General features: G+C 39.8%; 1 protein-coding gene across 1 annotated transcript; it reads right to left on the bottom strand.

The window, feature by feature from the left end:
- Positions 1-283: 283 nt before the first annotated feature.
- On the bottom strand, positions 284-12,196 carry PTN (pleiotrophin). Its single transcript, XM_054387081.1, has 4 exons — positions 12,088-12,196; positions 10,070-10,243; positions 8,859-9,020; positions 284-342 (listed from the first exon to the last, which is right to left on the bottom strand). The coding sequence occupies exons 1-4, from the start codon at positions 12,194-12,196 to the stop codon at positions 284-286; spliced, it is 504 nt and encodes a 167-aa protein (XP_054243056.1).
- Between the last annotated feature and the right edge of the window lie 5,595 nt (positions 12,197-17,791).

Here is a 17,791-nt window from a genome sequence, read left to right as displayed (position 1 = left end):
GGCACTAACTAATGCCAAGGAGGGCGGACTGCTCTTGAAAGCCAGGATAGTGAGACAATGAGCATGTAACAGAATTGGCACACACAACAACACTATCTAAACTTTCACCCAAAAAGGTCTGTATTAAACCCTAAAAGAAAATCCCAGTTGCACAAGAGCGTTAAACAAGTACATTCCTTACATCCACTTTTTCACCTATTGAGGTAACACAGAAAAAAAATTAATCTTAAATACAAACCAGGGGATGAGAAAACATGAAAGGCTAGGTTTCCCACTAAACTGCCTATGCTTGCTTTTTTCTTTCTTTTTTTTTTCCTTTTTTCCTTTTTCTTTTTCCCTCTCCTACAAGAATTTCCTGCTTATGATCTGACAGTGCATTCTAATTTTTTATCCAAACAGTATAATTTTTCAATGATACAAAAGCAGTCTCATGGGAGACTACAGTGCTTCCAAGAAACATAAGGAAATGGAAGCAACAAAAACAGTTATAAGACATTCAACCATTACTAGTTATGGACTACACTGGCAACTTACTAGTAGCTTGAGGCTGGTCCACACTGTAACAACCACTGTGTTTTGCTTTTCTTATATGACTTCCTCTTGTTCCTACTTAAACTGAGAAAAATCCTATTTCCCAATATTATGGTAGCAAGGAACCAACTCACAGAGATCAGCCTCAGAGTCTAGAGTTTCCAGTGAGTTTAACTTCATCTTTCAGTTACAAGCTTTGACCTCAGACTAGCAATGGGCACAAGGAAAGACAAGCAAGCATTTAGTACCCAGGCTCTCCCCTCTGGACCACTGTTTCTTCTCTTGGTTTTCACATTTCTCAGCTCCATAAGGCATACATTATTCATGGCAAAGCTGCCTCTCACAGTGTTTATGCAGTGCTTAGTACAATGGTACTCTTTTCAGCTCGGGCCTCTGGGCACTCATGCAACACAAATAATCATGATGATAACAACAATAATAAGAGCAAGCTACGCTGTTCCCACTGGGCATCCACTGCCAGTGTCTACCCTGCAGAGCTCAGTTACTGTATTTCACTGCAGGCTCTTGGTCAGTGTCTGAGGCCATTCTTCAATAAATCCGCCTTCCTCTTTAGAACAAGAGAAAAACCTCCTAATTTCGCCTTTCCGGTTTTTTTTTGTTAAAATGTTGCAGCTGTTTCCTAATATGAAAAAATCCCACATTTTTATATCTAATTAGTTTGAGCAGATCCTATTATTCTGCCTCCTGTAATACTAATTATTACGCTAGCTGCATGCCTGCACTACTAATGAGTTACATTAAAGGCAGGGAATTCTGAAACCTACAGAGGGAGGTACAGTACAAGAGCAATGCTAAAATAGGAGACACCAGCATCTTTCAAACAAAAGAAGATCACAGTCCTGACAAGTAATTTCTTCTCTCTCTGTGTCCCCTCCAGCTACTCTTTAAAACCAGATATTTGTTGTTGCATAAAGGCAAAGCTGAGGAAGGGCATCCCATAGGTAGCCCAACATGCAAAATGGGCTGGGCTACAGGTGGTCCTTTTTGCCAATGCATCATTCAGTTTCTCTGAGCAATGAATAGAAATTTATCAGGTAAGGAACTCATTCAGAAATCACCATCAGTTGCTTGCAATGGCCAGTAGCAAGTAAAGTCAGTCTGTCATGGCGATGCACTGAGGAAGATGGCTTCTCTACAGGTAGAAATCAAGGCTGCCATTGTACTGCTTAAAAACCACAGGTTGTTTTCTGCTCCTGGCACCAAAATAAGGACAAGGATATAACTGCTTTTGAACATAAGTCCATCTTCATGGACTTCTGTCATGATTTGACACCAAGAAGACACAAGGTAAGTCAGTGTCAACACTGCCTTAAGTCTACTTGGATTACTAATGTCAAAACCAAAGACCCTACAGACTACAGTCATCTTGAAGTAAATCTTCACATTGAGATAATTGTAATTGCAGACTGGGAAAATACAGGGCAGCAGCTACTACTTTTTTTTAAAACTGTACTTCCTCAGCTTCAAGGAATGACAGAAGGATTAGCCAATTGCTACCTGTAAAGATTGGTAGATAAAAGAAACAACATAGTGGAAATTATTTATATTGCACTAAAGTCCTAAGTAAAGCTCTTTAAACAACATGAAATTATTGCTAATACAGAGTGTAGTCTTTTCTCCACTGCAGTATCATGTACCACTTTTGGAATTGCACTGACAACTTGCTAGACTCTCAACTGCTACACCTGATCTGCATTACATGAAAGAGATTACAGCCATTAATAGCTTAGGTAGATCTTCTTTCATATGAGAAACCCTTCCAATCACTACATGTTGGAGGATGTGAGCTTTGGATGCCACTTCAACTGTTAAAGACAATAGCGGTGTAAGAAGCGTTAAGGTTTGTCAAGCTTAGCTGGAGTTGTTTCCCTTTGTGGCAAGGATTGAGCTGAGCCAGCTGTAACTCACAGATCAGACATCATCCTGTAAATTGCTAAAATGTTGGGGAGGGAGATTTATTTAAAAAAAAAATAATAAATAAAGATAAATTTACCAGAAAGCAGAGTAATTCGAAAAATTAAGGGTACATTGCAGAAAGAGCAAGCAGGCATCTTATTCTAGTTAATTTTATCTGAATCAGAGAAATAAGTAAAAGTACATCAGTTATGGGGAGAGAGAGAAAAGGAATCAGAGTGATGGAAAGAGTAAAAAAGATATAAGGCCTATTGAGCAAACCATCTCAATAAAAATAAATTCCTCTTCTCTCAGTAGTTGAAGCAAAACGTTTCCTGAATCCTGACAATACCCCGTTCTTTTCCTTGTTGGCTGGCTGGAACCCGAACAACCATCAATCAAGTTTGGGTGGCTGTGAAGTAGGCCAGATGGAGCATGTCAGAAGTGTTTTCTGCTCTTCAGTGGAAGTTGGCCATTAGAGCAGCTACTCGACAGAAGTGCCTGAGTCTTTCACATCTGTCAAGATAGTTTAGGAAGACCTTGAACATCCCCAGCCTTGCAGACATTGATTAGAATATGCAATTGTTTGTGCTAGAGGAGAGGTGGCTGTCTTTACTGGGATTTTGTGATAAAAATAATCCTTTCATCCTTTCCAGCCTTTGTGACAGGCTTTCTCCTGACCTCATTTGTGTACTAAATACACAAGTCATCGTGTCTGGAATATCGCTGTCACATTGCTGACAATCTCTCTGCCCACATGCACAATATTCAAGAATGAACAACAGTTTTCATCTTGTGTTAACTACACTTCAGCATAGCAGCCCAGGACTGAGCTATTGTCTTCCAATCCCAGAACATCTCAGCAAAGCTATGGAGAAAAGAGCTTGTTAGAAACGCAGATAAAATTCATAATCCTGATTCATCATCTACTTTCTCCCTTAAATCCAATAGACAGTGAAGTTTCTCAAAAAATTCTTCTGCAGGCAGTGAGCTCCAAAATATCCAAGTGTTGTAGAATATAATCCGTACTTAGAGTCAGCTACTTAGAAACAAAAATATTGAGACAGAGGGGTTGCTAATAATGAAAAAATACAATTCTTAATTATTTTTGTTTGCTTGTTTCCAAAATAAGAGTTCTTTAAAAAGACTTTACAGCTTTTCCATGAATGCTGACTAATGATAAAACAAACCTATGAGAACACTTAGGCCATCAGTTTATGAGGCAGGCATTGATTTCCAAGTTTAATGAGTACCTCCTGGCTTAATTTAGCAGAAGTTTTGCCACAGCTCATAGAAGATCCTGGAAAACCAAAATATACTTTATCAGCAAATCTGCAAAATGAGAACCCTTGGGATTTTTCTACAGATATAATTTTCCTTTCTGTTAAGCATAGATCAAACTCTACGGAACAGCAGACACAGGATTCATCCTGCTAGCAAAGTTATTCCATGTTCATGAACTGGAAAGATGTATAAGCAACAGGTGAGCAGCACTTACAGGTAACATCAATTTATCAGCATTTTTCTCAAAGAACAGGGAAGGTGAGGTGGAAATTCACACACCAAGCCACATTAAGGAAATGTGTCAGGTAAAATCTGGTAGACAACACTTCATTGGACAAGCCTAAAATAAATAATCTGCCTTCTTGGGTTGTTAACTAACTGCATTAAGGTTTTTAAAAATATAAGAGTGAGGGAGAAATGTGAATGTCTTAGATAAAGCAATATGCTCCACATGCCAGCAGTGATAAAAGGAAAAATATATTTAAATTATTTAGTGGGTGTAATGAACAATAAAGGAAGTACTACAATATTTCCCACACAAATCTATAGAGGATATGCTTGGAATATTGTGAACAGTCTAGTCTCCTAAGCTGAAAAATTATTTTGCAGTAATAGAAGGAACAAAAGTACGTCTAGGAGAATTCTTACCATGGATAAACTGGCATACAATGAAATACTTAAGTCATGGGATTTAGTTTAAAAAGATGGCAAGTGACAAAAAGTGACAGAAGAAATATAAAACTACAAATGATTGGAGAAGGTAAATAGAGGGTTTTAGTCATGCCATTTACAAAATGAAATCGAAAGGAAAAGTGACGTAACAAATAGGTAACAAACAACCTAAGAGAAGGAAGGTTTTAGGGCATAGGAAAGGGAGTTAGTAAGGAAGATCATGAAAACAACCTTTTTTCTGAATATACTGATATTTGTTACTACAATACTGTCAGTCAGTTCACATTTGCTTTTGGAACTCTCAGCCTATTGCCATCAGAAACGTATTCAGCGATGCAGCTCTTCAAGCACACACCAGTCAGAAAGGAAACTGACTAGTGGTAGAACAGATTCCTGTAATCAATAAGCCACTCACTTCCTATTCTTCTGCCAGGGCTCCTAAATGTCAGAACCACTGCCCTGCTACTACAGGCAATCGCAGTAGGAAGGTACTGCACTCAATCAGCATATCAATGCAGACCTTAGATAACACTGTTCCTCAGAAACAAACCTGCTCCTTTCAAATAACGTATGATATGCTTCTTGTCTAAAAGAAGCATATGAAGACAAGAAGCTTCTTGTCTAAAGACAAGAAGCATATCATAGACAAGAAGCTTCACTGATATGAAACTGTGGGTGAAAATGGAGGCTAATAAATACCTGCAGTCCACTGCATGGAAAACAAACTCTTCAGTAAGCAGAGATGTCTTTAACTAGAACAGGTTGCTCAGAGCCCAGTCTAGCCCAATCTTGAATGTTTCCAGGAGTGGGGCATTCACCATGTTTTTGGCTAACCTGTTCTAGTGTTTCACCACCCTCATTTGTAAAAAATCTCTCTTTGTATCTAGTTTAAACATAGCCTCCTCTAGTTTAAAATCATTGCCCCTTGTCTTGTTGCAACAAGCGCTACTAAAAAGACTGTCCTCATCTTTCTTCTAGGCCCCTTTTAAGTACTGAAAGACTGCAGTAAGGTCTCCCTGGAGCCTTCTCACAGAATCACAGAAAACATCCAGTTGGAAGATACATCATAGATCATCCAGTCCAAGGGTGAAAAAACTCTTTCAGCCTTTCTGCACAGGAGAGATGTTCCAGCCCTATAGCCATTTTCCCTCCTCTGCACTTGCTCCAACAGTTTCATGTCCTTCTTGTGCTGAGGGCTCCATAACTGGACACAGTACTCCAGGTGAGGGCTCACTGGAATGGAGTAGAGCAGAACAAGCCACTCCCTCTACCTCCTTCTCATGCTTCTTTTGCTGCAGCCCAGGATACAGTTGGCCTTCTGGACTGCCAGTGCACATTCTTGGCTCATGCCCAGCTTTTCATCCACCAGTATCCCCAAGTCCTTCCCTGCAAGGCTGCTCTCATCATCCCCCAGCCTTTGCTGACACTGTGACCCAACACCCTGTGCAGGACCTTGCACATGGCCTTGTTGAACCTCATGAGGTTCACATGGACACACCCACCTCTCAAGTTTGTCCAGGTCCCTCTGCATGGCATCCTGTCCCTCTGGCATGTCAACTGCACCACTCAGCTTGGTGTCATTTGAATACTTGCTGAGGATGCACTTAATCCCACTGTATTATTGATGAAGACATAAACGACATTGGACCAGCACAGACACTTGAGGGACTCTCCATCTGGACATTGAGCCACTGAACATTATCCTCTGGATATCACTACCCAACCAATTCATTATCCACCAAAGAGTCTCCTCACAAAATCCATCTCTTGTCAATTTTGAAAGAAGGTGACCATATCAATGGCTTTTCAGAAGTCCAGATAGATGACATCCATAGCTTTTCCCTTGTCCACTGACATAGTCACTCCATTACAGAAGTGCTCACACAATAATCTGTATCTTACTTCTCACCTTCACCTCAGGAAGAAAACAAATGCTCTTAGTCTAGCTAACATGTCAGCACTCAGATTTTTTTAATACAGAAATAAAGTTCAGTAGGGCACAACATTTCACACAGTACTAATCTACTTGACCTAATTTCTTACTCTAGCTCCTCCTACTGCTGCCAAAACACACTGTCCAGTGTAGCTCCCACGTAGTTATACCCACAGAGCTGCAATATGGATTTCTTATCTTTAGCTCAAGGCTCAGGCAGGCTGTGACAGGCAGCCTGCGAGTGTGACTTCCATGTGTGCTGCTCTGATTAATGCCAACAGCAGATGAATGAGCAGGTGGCATGCAGGAAGACACCATGAGATTTGTAATGCAAATCAGGAGAGCAGAATTTCTGCCCACAGTTATTATGATCACAAACCTACATTTGTATCCATATGTCTGTACCTATTTTTTCAAATCAAATGAAGTCAGGTTTCCTAATTATATTAAACCACAAAACTATGTGTGCTGCAGTCAGTCCCAATCCAAGTTTCAGTCTCAGATATAATTTACTCATAATTAGAACACAGGAAGTTCCACCTAAACATAATGAAAAGCTGCTTTACTTTGGGGTGATGGAGCACTGGAATAGGCTGCCCAGAGAAGTTGTGGATTCTCCTTTTCTGGAGACTTAAAATTCACATGGATTTGTTTCTGTGCAACCTGATCTAGGCAAACCTGCTTCAGCAGGGGGATTAGACTAAATTATCTCCAGAGGTCTCTTCCACCTACCATTCTGTGATAACCAGAATCAGTCAGCTCCAATCCAGCAATTTCACATGATCTGCCTTTAAAATTGTAAATTGAAAACAACCCTGTACCACCCAACAGCACTGCTGTCACAAAATAATGCTACATCAATGCTCTGCTGTATCTCCCTCTCCCCTCTTCTGAATGTCATTGACAGAATATATTGACTCAGTGGGAGCAGAACAAGACAGAGGGTTACTAGTGACTCTGCTGGCAGATTCAATAAACTCCCAAATGCCACTTAGGCATGAAAACTTATTCAAAAAAAACAAAGTCCTTCCCTCCAAACTTATCAACAATAAAATCACACAGCTCACAGCCTTCCTTCTTTCCCAGCCAGTCACATCCATCCCCAAATGAAGATGTTTATTACTGCCAACTCAACCCAGTCGGCTCGTCTCTGAAAACCCAGTTGTATCCTTTCTGCTTCACAGCTTGCCGTTCTCTATGCAAATTCTACACTCAGCAGTTTTCTGATAACTCCAGGGATGGTGTGTGAGGAAGACTGGTCACAGCTGTACTGACTGCAAAACAGATGGATGCATGCACACACAGAGAAAGCATCTGCAACCTTATCAGATGTGTCACTGGCTGCACAAGCAGAGGAGGGCACCTGCAGGTACTCCTCAGATCAATGGTGCACCACCACCCACAATTTGAAAATTGCTTGTCCCAGCTTCCCATCACTCTTAATCACATTTATTTTTATAATTATATAACCTACCTAGCTGGTTTTAAGCAAACATGCCAGGGTAGCATAGCTTGTATAATCCACTTAAAACACATCACTTCTGTATCTCAAACAAGATCTCTCAGCTTTAGCTCCCACTATAAATCAGCCTATGCAAGTAACACCTGCTACTCCAACAGAAGAGTACATTAAAAGGTTTTAATGATTAGAACAAAAATAAGTTTGTCTAAGGGACACCTGGAAATACAAATGCAGGTTGTATGTCTTTCTGCATACCAGAAATTACACTGTCACTCACATTTAACTAAGACATACAGATTCTGTAGTCTCCTTCCTGCTATCTCTGAATAAAGCATATACAACTCCAAGGGTGCAGAACATTCACACATTTCAACATGCAGCAAGAGGAACATCCCTTCAATACCACCTGTCCAGAAAGAAATCAGTCCTTTTTTCAACTAGTCATTATTCGATACCAAACTAACAATATAGAAAATGCATCTTTACCAAGAGACACTTTTACATGCTTTTACTGTTTTTTTCCCATTAACAGGAGAGTTATGGGAAACTTCTGTACTTTGGAAATCTAGTTGCATCAGCAAACCGGTAGTACAGGTGGTCTAAGGTTAAAATTGGCACTCTAAGCTTACCTCTTGTGTGTGAGACTGCTTTGACTATACAACTCAGGAATATTGTCTACCTGCCTAATGAGACATAGGAGCAGCACAGAATTTAGGAAAGGCCAAGAAAAAGGCTCAGGGAAAAACTTTTATCATTCTCTACAACTACCTGAGGTTGTAGTGAACCTTAAGTTTCAGGATTGTCAAGCCCTGGAATAGGCTGCCCAGGGAAGTATTTAAAAAACATGTAGATGTGGTGCTTAGTGGTCTAGTGGTAGACTTGGCAGTGCTGGGTTAATGGTTGTACTCAGTGATTTTAAAAGTCTTTTCTAACCTAAACAGTTCTATTGTTCTGTGAAAGTACAACGTTCTGTACTACTGAGCTCCCACTGAAGCACGTGGGACATCACAAGTCCAGTGATTTGAAAGAACTAGTGTGCAGCTTTCAGCAAATGGAATTTACCTTGAGGTTTGGGTTTGGTAAGCTTCCCACAGGGCTTTGAGATTGTAACAGTCTTCTGGCAGTCAGCATTATGGAGGGCCCTCTTTAGGTTCCCAGTTCGAGTCTTCAAGGCAGTATTCAAGTCACATTCTCCCCAGGCCTGGAACTGGTATTTGCACTCCGCTGCAACATGCAAATAAATGGCAATTTTAAAAGAGAATGATTGAGTGTGGAAAGAAAGAAATTATGAACCTAATAGGTTATTCCAGACAGACAGTGCTTGTAGACAAACAGATCACAAAACTGACAAAAGGAATCCCAAGAAAACTATAAAGATGATTTGCAGTGATAATTGCCATCTCTCCCACAAACTATTTCAAAATTTAATCCTCTTGCTTTTTTGGATGGATATTGTCATATAAAAGAAAATACATTCAGCTAGGAAGATACACCATGAATAGTAATTGAAAATAAATAGATAAATAAATATCAACAATGGAAAATGTCATATGGCTGCTCCTCCATTTCTGTGATGCAAAAAGTTACCAAATAAGGTTTGAACTGTTTCAAGAACTTGTGTGTGACTATGAACTTATCAAGTCTCAAACTGCAACACTAATTGCCTTGGTAAGGTCACTGAGAGGATGTCATACCCCTGCAAGCTGTTTAGTAGAAAAAAAGCAACGTTTTTAAGAGTAATCAGATCTGACTTCTGGACAGGCAACTTGTCGAGGACAGATCTACCACATCTTTCTGAACTGCTATATATGAACCTTCTGAACTGAATAACACAGACAAAATACATAGTCCTTCATTTACTCCTGTCACTGCACACACTGGTAGCCGCCCATGCTTTGTGGTGCAAATCACACCACAAGGTCATGTAAAGCCTGTGGTAACCATTGCAGAGATTCTCAGTTGAGAGTGAATGCACCACACTTAACTGTGTGGCCTTAAATAGGGCTGTACAGCACACAAGAGCAGATTCTGGCATGTTGCTGGAAGATTGAGTTTAGAATAAGCAGATCAATAGGGAGTCTCTGCAGAGGAGCTGCTTTGCTCTGAAGAAGCTGCCTTCTGGTGACTCATGTGTTCTAGCTCTGATGAACTTGAAATAGAGCAGTAGCTCCTTCACCAAGACATTTGCAGAGCTGAAAATACAGTCTTACAGCTCCACACTTAAATAAAAAAAGTAAAAGACAAAGCAAATCCCTTAAGAGACTAATGCTTACCTCCAAATTGCTTCTTCCAGTTGCAAGGAATCTTGCACTTCTGAGTCTTGGTGGTTTGCTTGCACTCAGCTCCAGTGCGGGTGCCCTCACGTGTCCCCAGGCCACAGTCACCATTGGTGGGCACACAGACACTCCACTGCCATTCCCCACAGTCAGATTTCTTTGCCTTTTTCTCTAGACGAAGACAAGGAACAAAACCAAACCAAGAGAACTGGTGAGTACCCAGAACCCATGGAAAAGTTCCCTAAACTTCACTAAACAGTCACAGCACCTGAAAGGGTAAATAAGGAAGACATTTGTAAAACAGCTGCTTCAAAAGCAAAAGCTCTGGCATCCTCTTCACAGTTCTGGAGAGACAGGTCAGCCTCTTTGACTCCAAAGCAGTGTGGATCATTGAGATTCAGTCCTACTACCCTAGTCCACTTAGATATTCTCAAGTGGATTCTCATCTCCAGAATGAGGGATCATCTACAAATCCTCAGGGATCACTGACCAAAACATGCAGGAGGGCTTACTCAGAAAGGTCACTCCTTACCTCCTGTAGCTGATGGCATGCAAGTATTTTCATTTCCAACTGAAGCACTATGTACTATACAGACTAGAAATGTATGTGTTGACATCGTGTAACAGAGGATTTGAGCACCTCTAGGGAACAGCTATGTGACACAAACTTTCATTTACTATACCATGCCGTATTTTATCCAGCCTGGAGAAGAGAAGCTTCTGGGAAGACCTTATAGCAGCCTTCCAGTACATATAAAAGAAAGCTAGGGAGGGACTTTTTATGAAGATTTGTAGTGATGGGGTGAGAGGGGATGGCTTTAAGATGGAAGAGACTATATTTAGCCTGGATATTAGGAAGAAATTCTTTACAGTGAGGGTGGTGAGACACTGGAACAGCTTGCTCTGGAAAGTTGTGGATGACCCTCCCCAGAAGTGCTCAAGACCAGGTTGGATAGCACCTTGTCAACTTGCTCTAGTGGGAGGTGTCCCTGCCCTTGGCAAGGAACTAGATGAAATTAAGGTCCCTTCCAACCCAAATCATTCTATGGTATCTTATGACCAGAACTCCAAAAGTGAAGAAAAAAAACACATGGGGAAGTGTACTCAAAATGCTGTTAATATAAGTGAGTTGCTGCTCAGGGTCAAAACTTCATTTAAATCCTTAAACCCAAGTCCTATGAGAAAAGACAGCAATGTTATCAAACCCAAGGGTTCACAAATAATTAGTAAGCCCCCAAAACTTTATGAGCAACTTTATAGAGCCTAATATGAAATTATTTTCCTTCTAGCTCTTGTATATTTATGTTCATATTTTCTCATATTTTCATACAGGCACAATGGTTAGAAAAAAACTTCTTTTTAATGGGAATGCTAATTCTGATTGATAGACCCACAGGTCATATTAACTGGTGTGTAAGTTACCTGTAAATAATAATCCCTTAAGAAAAACACCAAAAGAAATGTCCCTTGAAAACTGCCAAAATTGGGTTTGATAGGTATGAATTTCCCACCCCAAGTCTGTCTCTCCTATAATGAGGTCTGAGTTCCTCACTGACAGAACAATTACTGCTGGATGCCTGACTGTCGGGCTGCAGCAGTGAGTTAGTTCAGTTCTTTGTCGGAGGACTTCTGCATCACACAGCATTGGTGTAACATTGTCATATACAACACTGAACAAGTGACATGATAACTGCCCTTTCATCACTCCTGTTTGGTTCTTCCTAAGTCAAGCATGAACCTATTCCCAGAGCAAATTTTAAACTGCCTTGCAATATCCACTCTGTGATAAACTCAGGAATCCAGTCTCCAGAGCTGTCAAGCTGACAGCTTTCATGGAAACTACTTTCTGTTTTCCTATTTAGCACAGAACAACACGTCACAGTCACAAATCCCTACCCTGTATGTCAAAAGGTTAATGAATGAACTGGACTTCATAACATAACCTGAAGCATTTAACGTTCTCCCACACATGCAATCTATCTCTGGGATTAACTCAGAATTGCACTGGTCCTTACCTGGTTTCTCTTTTTTGCCAGCCTCAGCGGTACCCACAGCTGCCAGAATGAAAACAAGTGCCAGGAGGGCAGCTGTGAACATTCGACGTTGCTGCTGTTGCTGTTGCATTCTGGAGATTAACAAAAGGGAGGAAAGAAAGGTTAGTTAGACTGCGAAAAGTGGGACCCCACCAAAAGTGTTCCTACACCATTTCTGAGAAGCTCACCTTCAGGGCTGGGAGACACAAGCAGGTCAGACATAATCAGCCATTGGCAGAACAGGCAATTATCCTCATTCCAGAGAGAATACAAAGATTTTTAGCAATTATTTTACAGCCTGTGTGCCAAATCCCTGATCTACATCACTGATGTTATGGACAAATTTTTGCTACAGTAAATTCAATAGTTATTGCTCATCTTCTAGAAACCTGTCAGAGAAGCAAGGCTCCTGATGATCCTTGTCTCTTCTTTCCTGACCTCTAGTTGTGACTTATTATATAAAATTAAACATAACATATATGTTATGTTTCAGTTTACTCGTTCATATGAAGTACTACACTGTCTACCTCACAAGGGTTCAGGTTCTCATTAGGCTTACCTAACATCTGAGAAGAAGTTCTTTCATGAAAACTTACACAGGTAATGTGTGATGCATTATTTTAATTGTCACTGTCCTGTTGCTACCTACCTTTTCCTTTCCCTCTAATTACGGTCTCCTCCTAATATAAATTAAGCTAACAGCCTGAAATGCAAAATGGACACAGAGGTAGGACACATACATGCAGCTATAGGTTATCCATAGCATGTTAATGAACCTAAAAGCTGGATTTGGAAAGCAAATATTGAAATATAAGAAGATACTAAAAACATTTGCTTGTTTGTGAAGCATGTTATTAGTCAATCACCAAAAGTCATTCAGAACTGGCTAACTTCAGTGGCTTACACACACATCTCCCTTTCTCTTTGCTATAATTTGCATTGTCTCTTTTAGCCATTGTCCATCAGAATGGAGAGCCTTAACAAATGCATTTCTTAAAAATAAGAAATCTCTCAATTTCCTACTTCTCTAGTAAGTGGCCAGGTACCAAGACATTGGACTGCAAACTGCTTGGATTGAAGGTTTTTCCAACCTTTCTTTTTTTCTTTTTTTTTTTTTTTTTTAAACCAGGGCCCATGACATTCATACTACATCAACCCTCTGAGGAGGTGTTAACAGTGATGGCCACCACGATGGCCTTAAAAACTCAACTAGACTGATGTTACAGAGAGTTTAGAGGCAACCTGATCTCATTTTGCTGAACACAGCAACATCAGGGGAGAAATAATTCCCACCATGAACAAGGAACAACATGTATTTGAATTTAATTTGGCACTTCTCTGTATTCTCTGCTGGCAATCTCTTGCTCAAAAGCAATGTAATTGTAATCGACGTGAAAAACAGGAGAGGAATCCCAAACCTAGAGACTTTTAAGTATCCAGCTTTAATATTGTGCTAGAAGCCCAATGAGAAAACTTAATAGTTTTGTTGAAATAAAGTTCATGTGAAGACTGAAAGAGATCTGACATTGAAATGTCCAAAGAACAGTCATTAGCAGCAGTGTGGTTTACTTCAAAAGAAAGCTCTGTTTCCGGTCCTGATGAAAGGACCACCAGTGTTTTCCAGGGAACTCAAACAAAGCCCAGAGCTAAATCACACCAGGCCTGTGTGACCTTGGCTTTGTTTTTTTCCTTCCTTCAGCTACATGTTTCCACTTAGAGCCTCTCATGTTTTACAGAAAACAAAGTAAGTAAACAAGCAACTAAAAAAATTACACAAACCTGCCTTTTTATCCAGTTTACTTCAAACTGGTTCTCCATAATCAAATGCAGTTGCAACACCATTAAGATACCAAACTTCCCCCTCGGCTCCTTTGCCTTGGGGAAACTTCACAGCCAGTACACCATTGCACCTTACATACCCGTTTCACTACAGTATCTTTTTACTTCCTTTCTTCCAAATGACCCACCAGAATCCCCCATTGAAGGAGGGAGCTAAGTGGCTGTGCAAAAACACACATAGTGAGACACATACTTCCATAATCTCAAGATGCCATCCCAGCATGTTGTCTAGGTGTGTGAGGAGTTCAAACAAGGCAGCACTGGTGGGTTTGCTGCGCAGGATGCCATGCACAAGAGGCTTGGGGCTCTCTCCTACATCCTTGCTGCCCATCCCAGTGTTCACATATATCCCATAGGCTACTGGCAACCACTAGGAGCCATGGATAATCGTTTCTAAGGAAGCTGTGCTATATTAAATTAACCGAGATTCAAATTTGAGTCAGATTGGGATTATTTGCAGCAAAACAGGCAGGGAAAAGAGCTGGGTTTGGGAGTCAGAAGTGCTATAAACAAAGCCCCCCAGAGCCTTAAGAGAGCTTGTTTTCCTAAGACTGCAAGTCTCCCTAAAGCCAAAAACACTTGCTAAGTTATCTGAAGCAAAAACTCACCTGCAGATATATGTATATATATATATCCCTCTAGCAGAGAGAGCAGGCTGCTTGAAGTGCCTTTGCTATTAATTCCCAAAAAGTGAAAAGCCATGTTGTACAGAGAGAGCCTTGCCTCACATCACACCAACACCTTTGACTTGATGTAATCACTATGACAATGAAAATGGCATCATTGTTTTGCACATGATGTATCAACAAGGGCAGATGCTCCTACAAAATTACAGTCTATGCACAGTAGTCATTAAATTAGTTGGGGTTTTTTTGGTTGTTTTTTTTTTTTTCAGATGGTCAGAAAATCCTAAATATCAATAATCATTTGGGTTCAGTCTTCCTTCAGCTGGGCTTTAAAAAGATGGATGAAGATAAAAACTTGTCAGATAGGACTTGGTTTTGAAAATGATATATTCCACTGAAAATAACTTCGTCTTTTTTTCAAAAGCTGTTTTGTTTTTTTTTTTTTTCAAATTTTGAAGGTGATAGTTTTCCCTGTTCATTAGATCTCCTTTTCACTGTAAGGACATTTTCATTTCGGCGTTTGATTTAAAGAACTGCCAAAACTGCTAACAGCAATGAAAAGAACCAGGTCTTTCATGATATGCAAAATGGATTCCTGATCAGCATTTTGATTTTTGTAACAAGCCTTCTATCTACACCAATGGTAACAAGTTAATCATCTACCATAAAGTCTTTCTAAAATCCTGTACGACTGCCCCTAAAACATTTACTATCAACAGCAAAAGATGAAAATAAAAGCCAAGGAAAAAGATGTTTGGGGTTCAAGAGCTTCAAGACACTTCAGAAGAGAGAAAAGGTAAAGAGACAGATAATGGATTTAGAACAGTTTAAATGTTAAGCTGGAACATGATTCGAAAAACAGACTAAGTAATCATGAAAAGACCACCAAAACAGGAATGACAGAAGTAGTTAATGATGGTGAAACACTGAAACAGAGAGTGTTAAGAAATCATGTGAGAAGTAAAGCCCAGCTGAGATACATCATAGCAAGAAGCTTGTTCCAACAAAAATGAAGCACAGGAATTACTTCAGTCTTACAGTCAATTTCACAGTCAGTCTTTGTTTGGGAGTAAAATATGAAAGGAAAATTTAAAAATGGCAGGCAATCATAAAATTAATGAGTTCATCAATCATTCATCCATGGGTTAATTGCATGTTGAGTAAGAGAGGCAGAAGCCACACCATGGCTGCAGTCTAAACGACCTTCTGAGTGGAGCATGAGCCTCTAACTCCAAATCCATCACTGCCCCTGACCCGATTCTGCAGACATACTTATATCTCCTGACCTTGATTCATTAAGTCATTTGTCTGCTGGGATAAGCACAGTCCACATGACTAAGTGTACCAATTTTTTCAGGAAGCACCTACCCTACGGACTTCAGCACACAAATCCCTGCTCTACCAGAGACCCAAAGCAGTATCTATATCGTGTAGCACAGTGGCATGCAAACACTTCCATCTGGGTCTAGAAACACCACAGACAATGCTTTCATGTGGTGCCAGGCTTTATTAAGCAGCCCAACCAAAAGTTAACTCCTTCCAACTTAAGACCTTACAAATGCAGCCTGCTTATTTTACCGTCCATGGGGGCCTGGGTATTTTCACACGGGATCACAATGCAAGTCAAGCTTGCCGGAACATCTACGTCTGAATTCAGGCAATTAACTCACACAAGTTCTCAGTTTCTCACATCTGAACAAGCCTTTCCTGAACACGAGCATCCAGAACAAATCAGACAATTTCAGATAAAGATCAATTGGTGAGCAATTGTTTATTTTTCCTAGCCTGACTGAAGCTGGCATATGCAACAGATCCTAGGATCTTGTATGCCTTTTGCAGGTGGCTTTTTAGCTGTTAATAACTACTACTCATAAGCCCTTCCCTTCATCTGTTCTTTCCAAAGCAACTGGCAAGGTCCCAGATTATAGAAGCAAATACTTGGTTAGAGTGTAATCTTCCACCCCAAACCCAGGTTTTCTCACATGATTTATCACATTCATGTCCTCCAACATTTCCAGTGCCCTGTGTGTATTGCAATCCTGTATGTATTGCCATTACTCATGACAACCCACAGGCTTTGAAGAAGTAAAATGCATCCCAAAAGCAGATTTAAGAGATTTCTACATCTCATTATTTCTCTTCACAGTGCTACTTATTTTGAGTCCTCTTAGCTCCTTATCCATATCAGAGCTACCTTTTACATTAATCCATTTTTTCTCTGCTTGAATTAATAATTTATTATCAAGTCTCACAACAAATACTTTAATAAATTGCAATTTGATTAGTCCCAGATGAGACATGGCTGCAAAATCAGCTTTTAAATGCACTAGTTTGGGAGATCAGTTTCCTTTCTATAAACATCTGCTGTATTGAATGAAAATTAACATTTACCTTCATTGCTTAAATTGTTCCCTTATTCAGAACATGTTCTCTTTTGCAGTCCATCTAGGGATGATGAACATGCCTGCGGATACCTGGATCTATTTCTTTCCCCTTCTTAAATATAAATCTAACATTTGCTGTGCTCCAGTTGTACAACAGCAGGAAGTATTTGATGCATGCTTTAACAGTCTTATGAATCTGAATTGCCAAGTGTCATTTTTACAGTACCTTGAGATGAAAACAGTTTTTTCTGTAAAACAAAAATTAAGAGCATTTGGCTCTTAAGAATTTCCTGTCTGTAACAGCTGCAGAAACTTCTGCTTCTGCAAGACTCTTTCTCAATCTGGTGCACACACCTATGATCTATCTGATCTCCCATACTGAAAACCAAGGCAAATGGTCACATGCTTTTGAAGCCAGAACTTTGTGAACTGTCATCTTCTAACTGTAAAACATTCCCTCTTCACTCACACATATACACATTTCCTTCACAGTCTTTATTTGCAGTACTAAGGAAGAAAAGAAATTTCCTTTGGAAAAAAATTGAGTGGTTTTGGGTTTTTTTTGTTGTTGTTTTTATTTCTTTGTTTGTTTTGTTGTTGTTATTGTTGTTTGGGGTTTTTTTTTGGTTGGGTTTTTTTGTAATTCCTTTAAAAAAATTATTAGCACTGTTTTTGTAAATTCCTTTAGTGGGTTCATCCCATTAGAATTCAAACTTCTTGATACAGGCTTTATTTTCTTTTGATACCAAGAGATTTGAAATAAGCATTTATTTAAAATCTTGCACTGGTCCAACACATCACCCATTTACTTAATTTCTTAAAAATCAACTTTTAAAA

This window comes from Indicator indicator, chromosome 14, assembly GCF_027791375.1.
Source record: "Indicator indicator isolate 239-I01 chromosome 14, UM_Iind_1.1, whole genome shotgun sequence".
Taxonomy (NCBI): domain Eukaryota; kingdom Metazoa; phylum Chordata; class Aves; order Piciformes; family Indicatoridae; genus Indicator; species Indicator indicator.
Note: the sequence above shows the minus strand (reverse complement) of the source record. Positions and strands in the feature narration are given on the sequence as shown.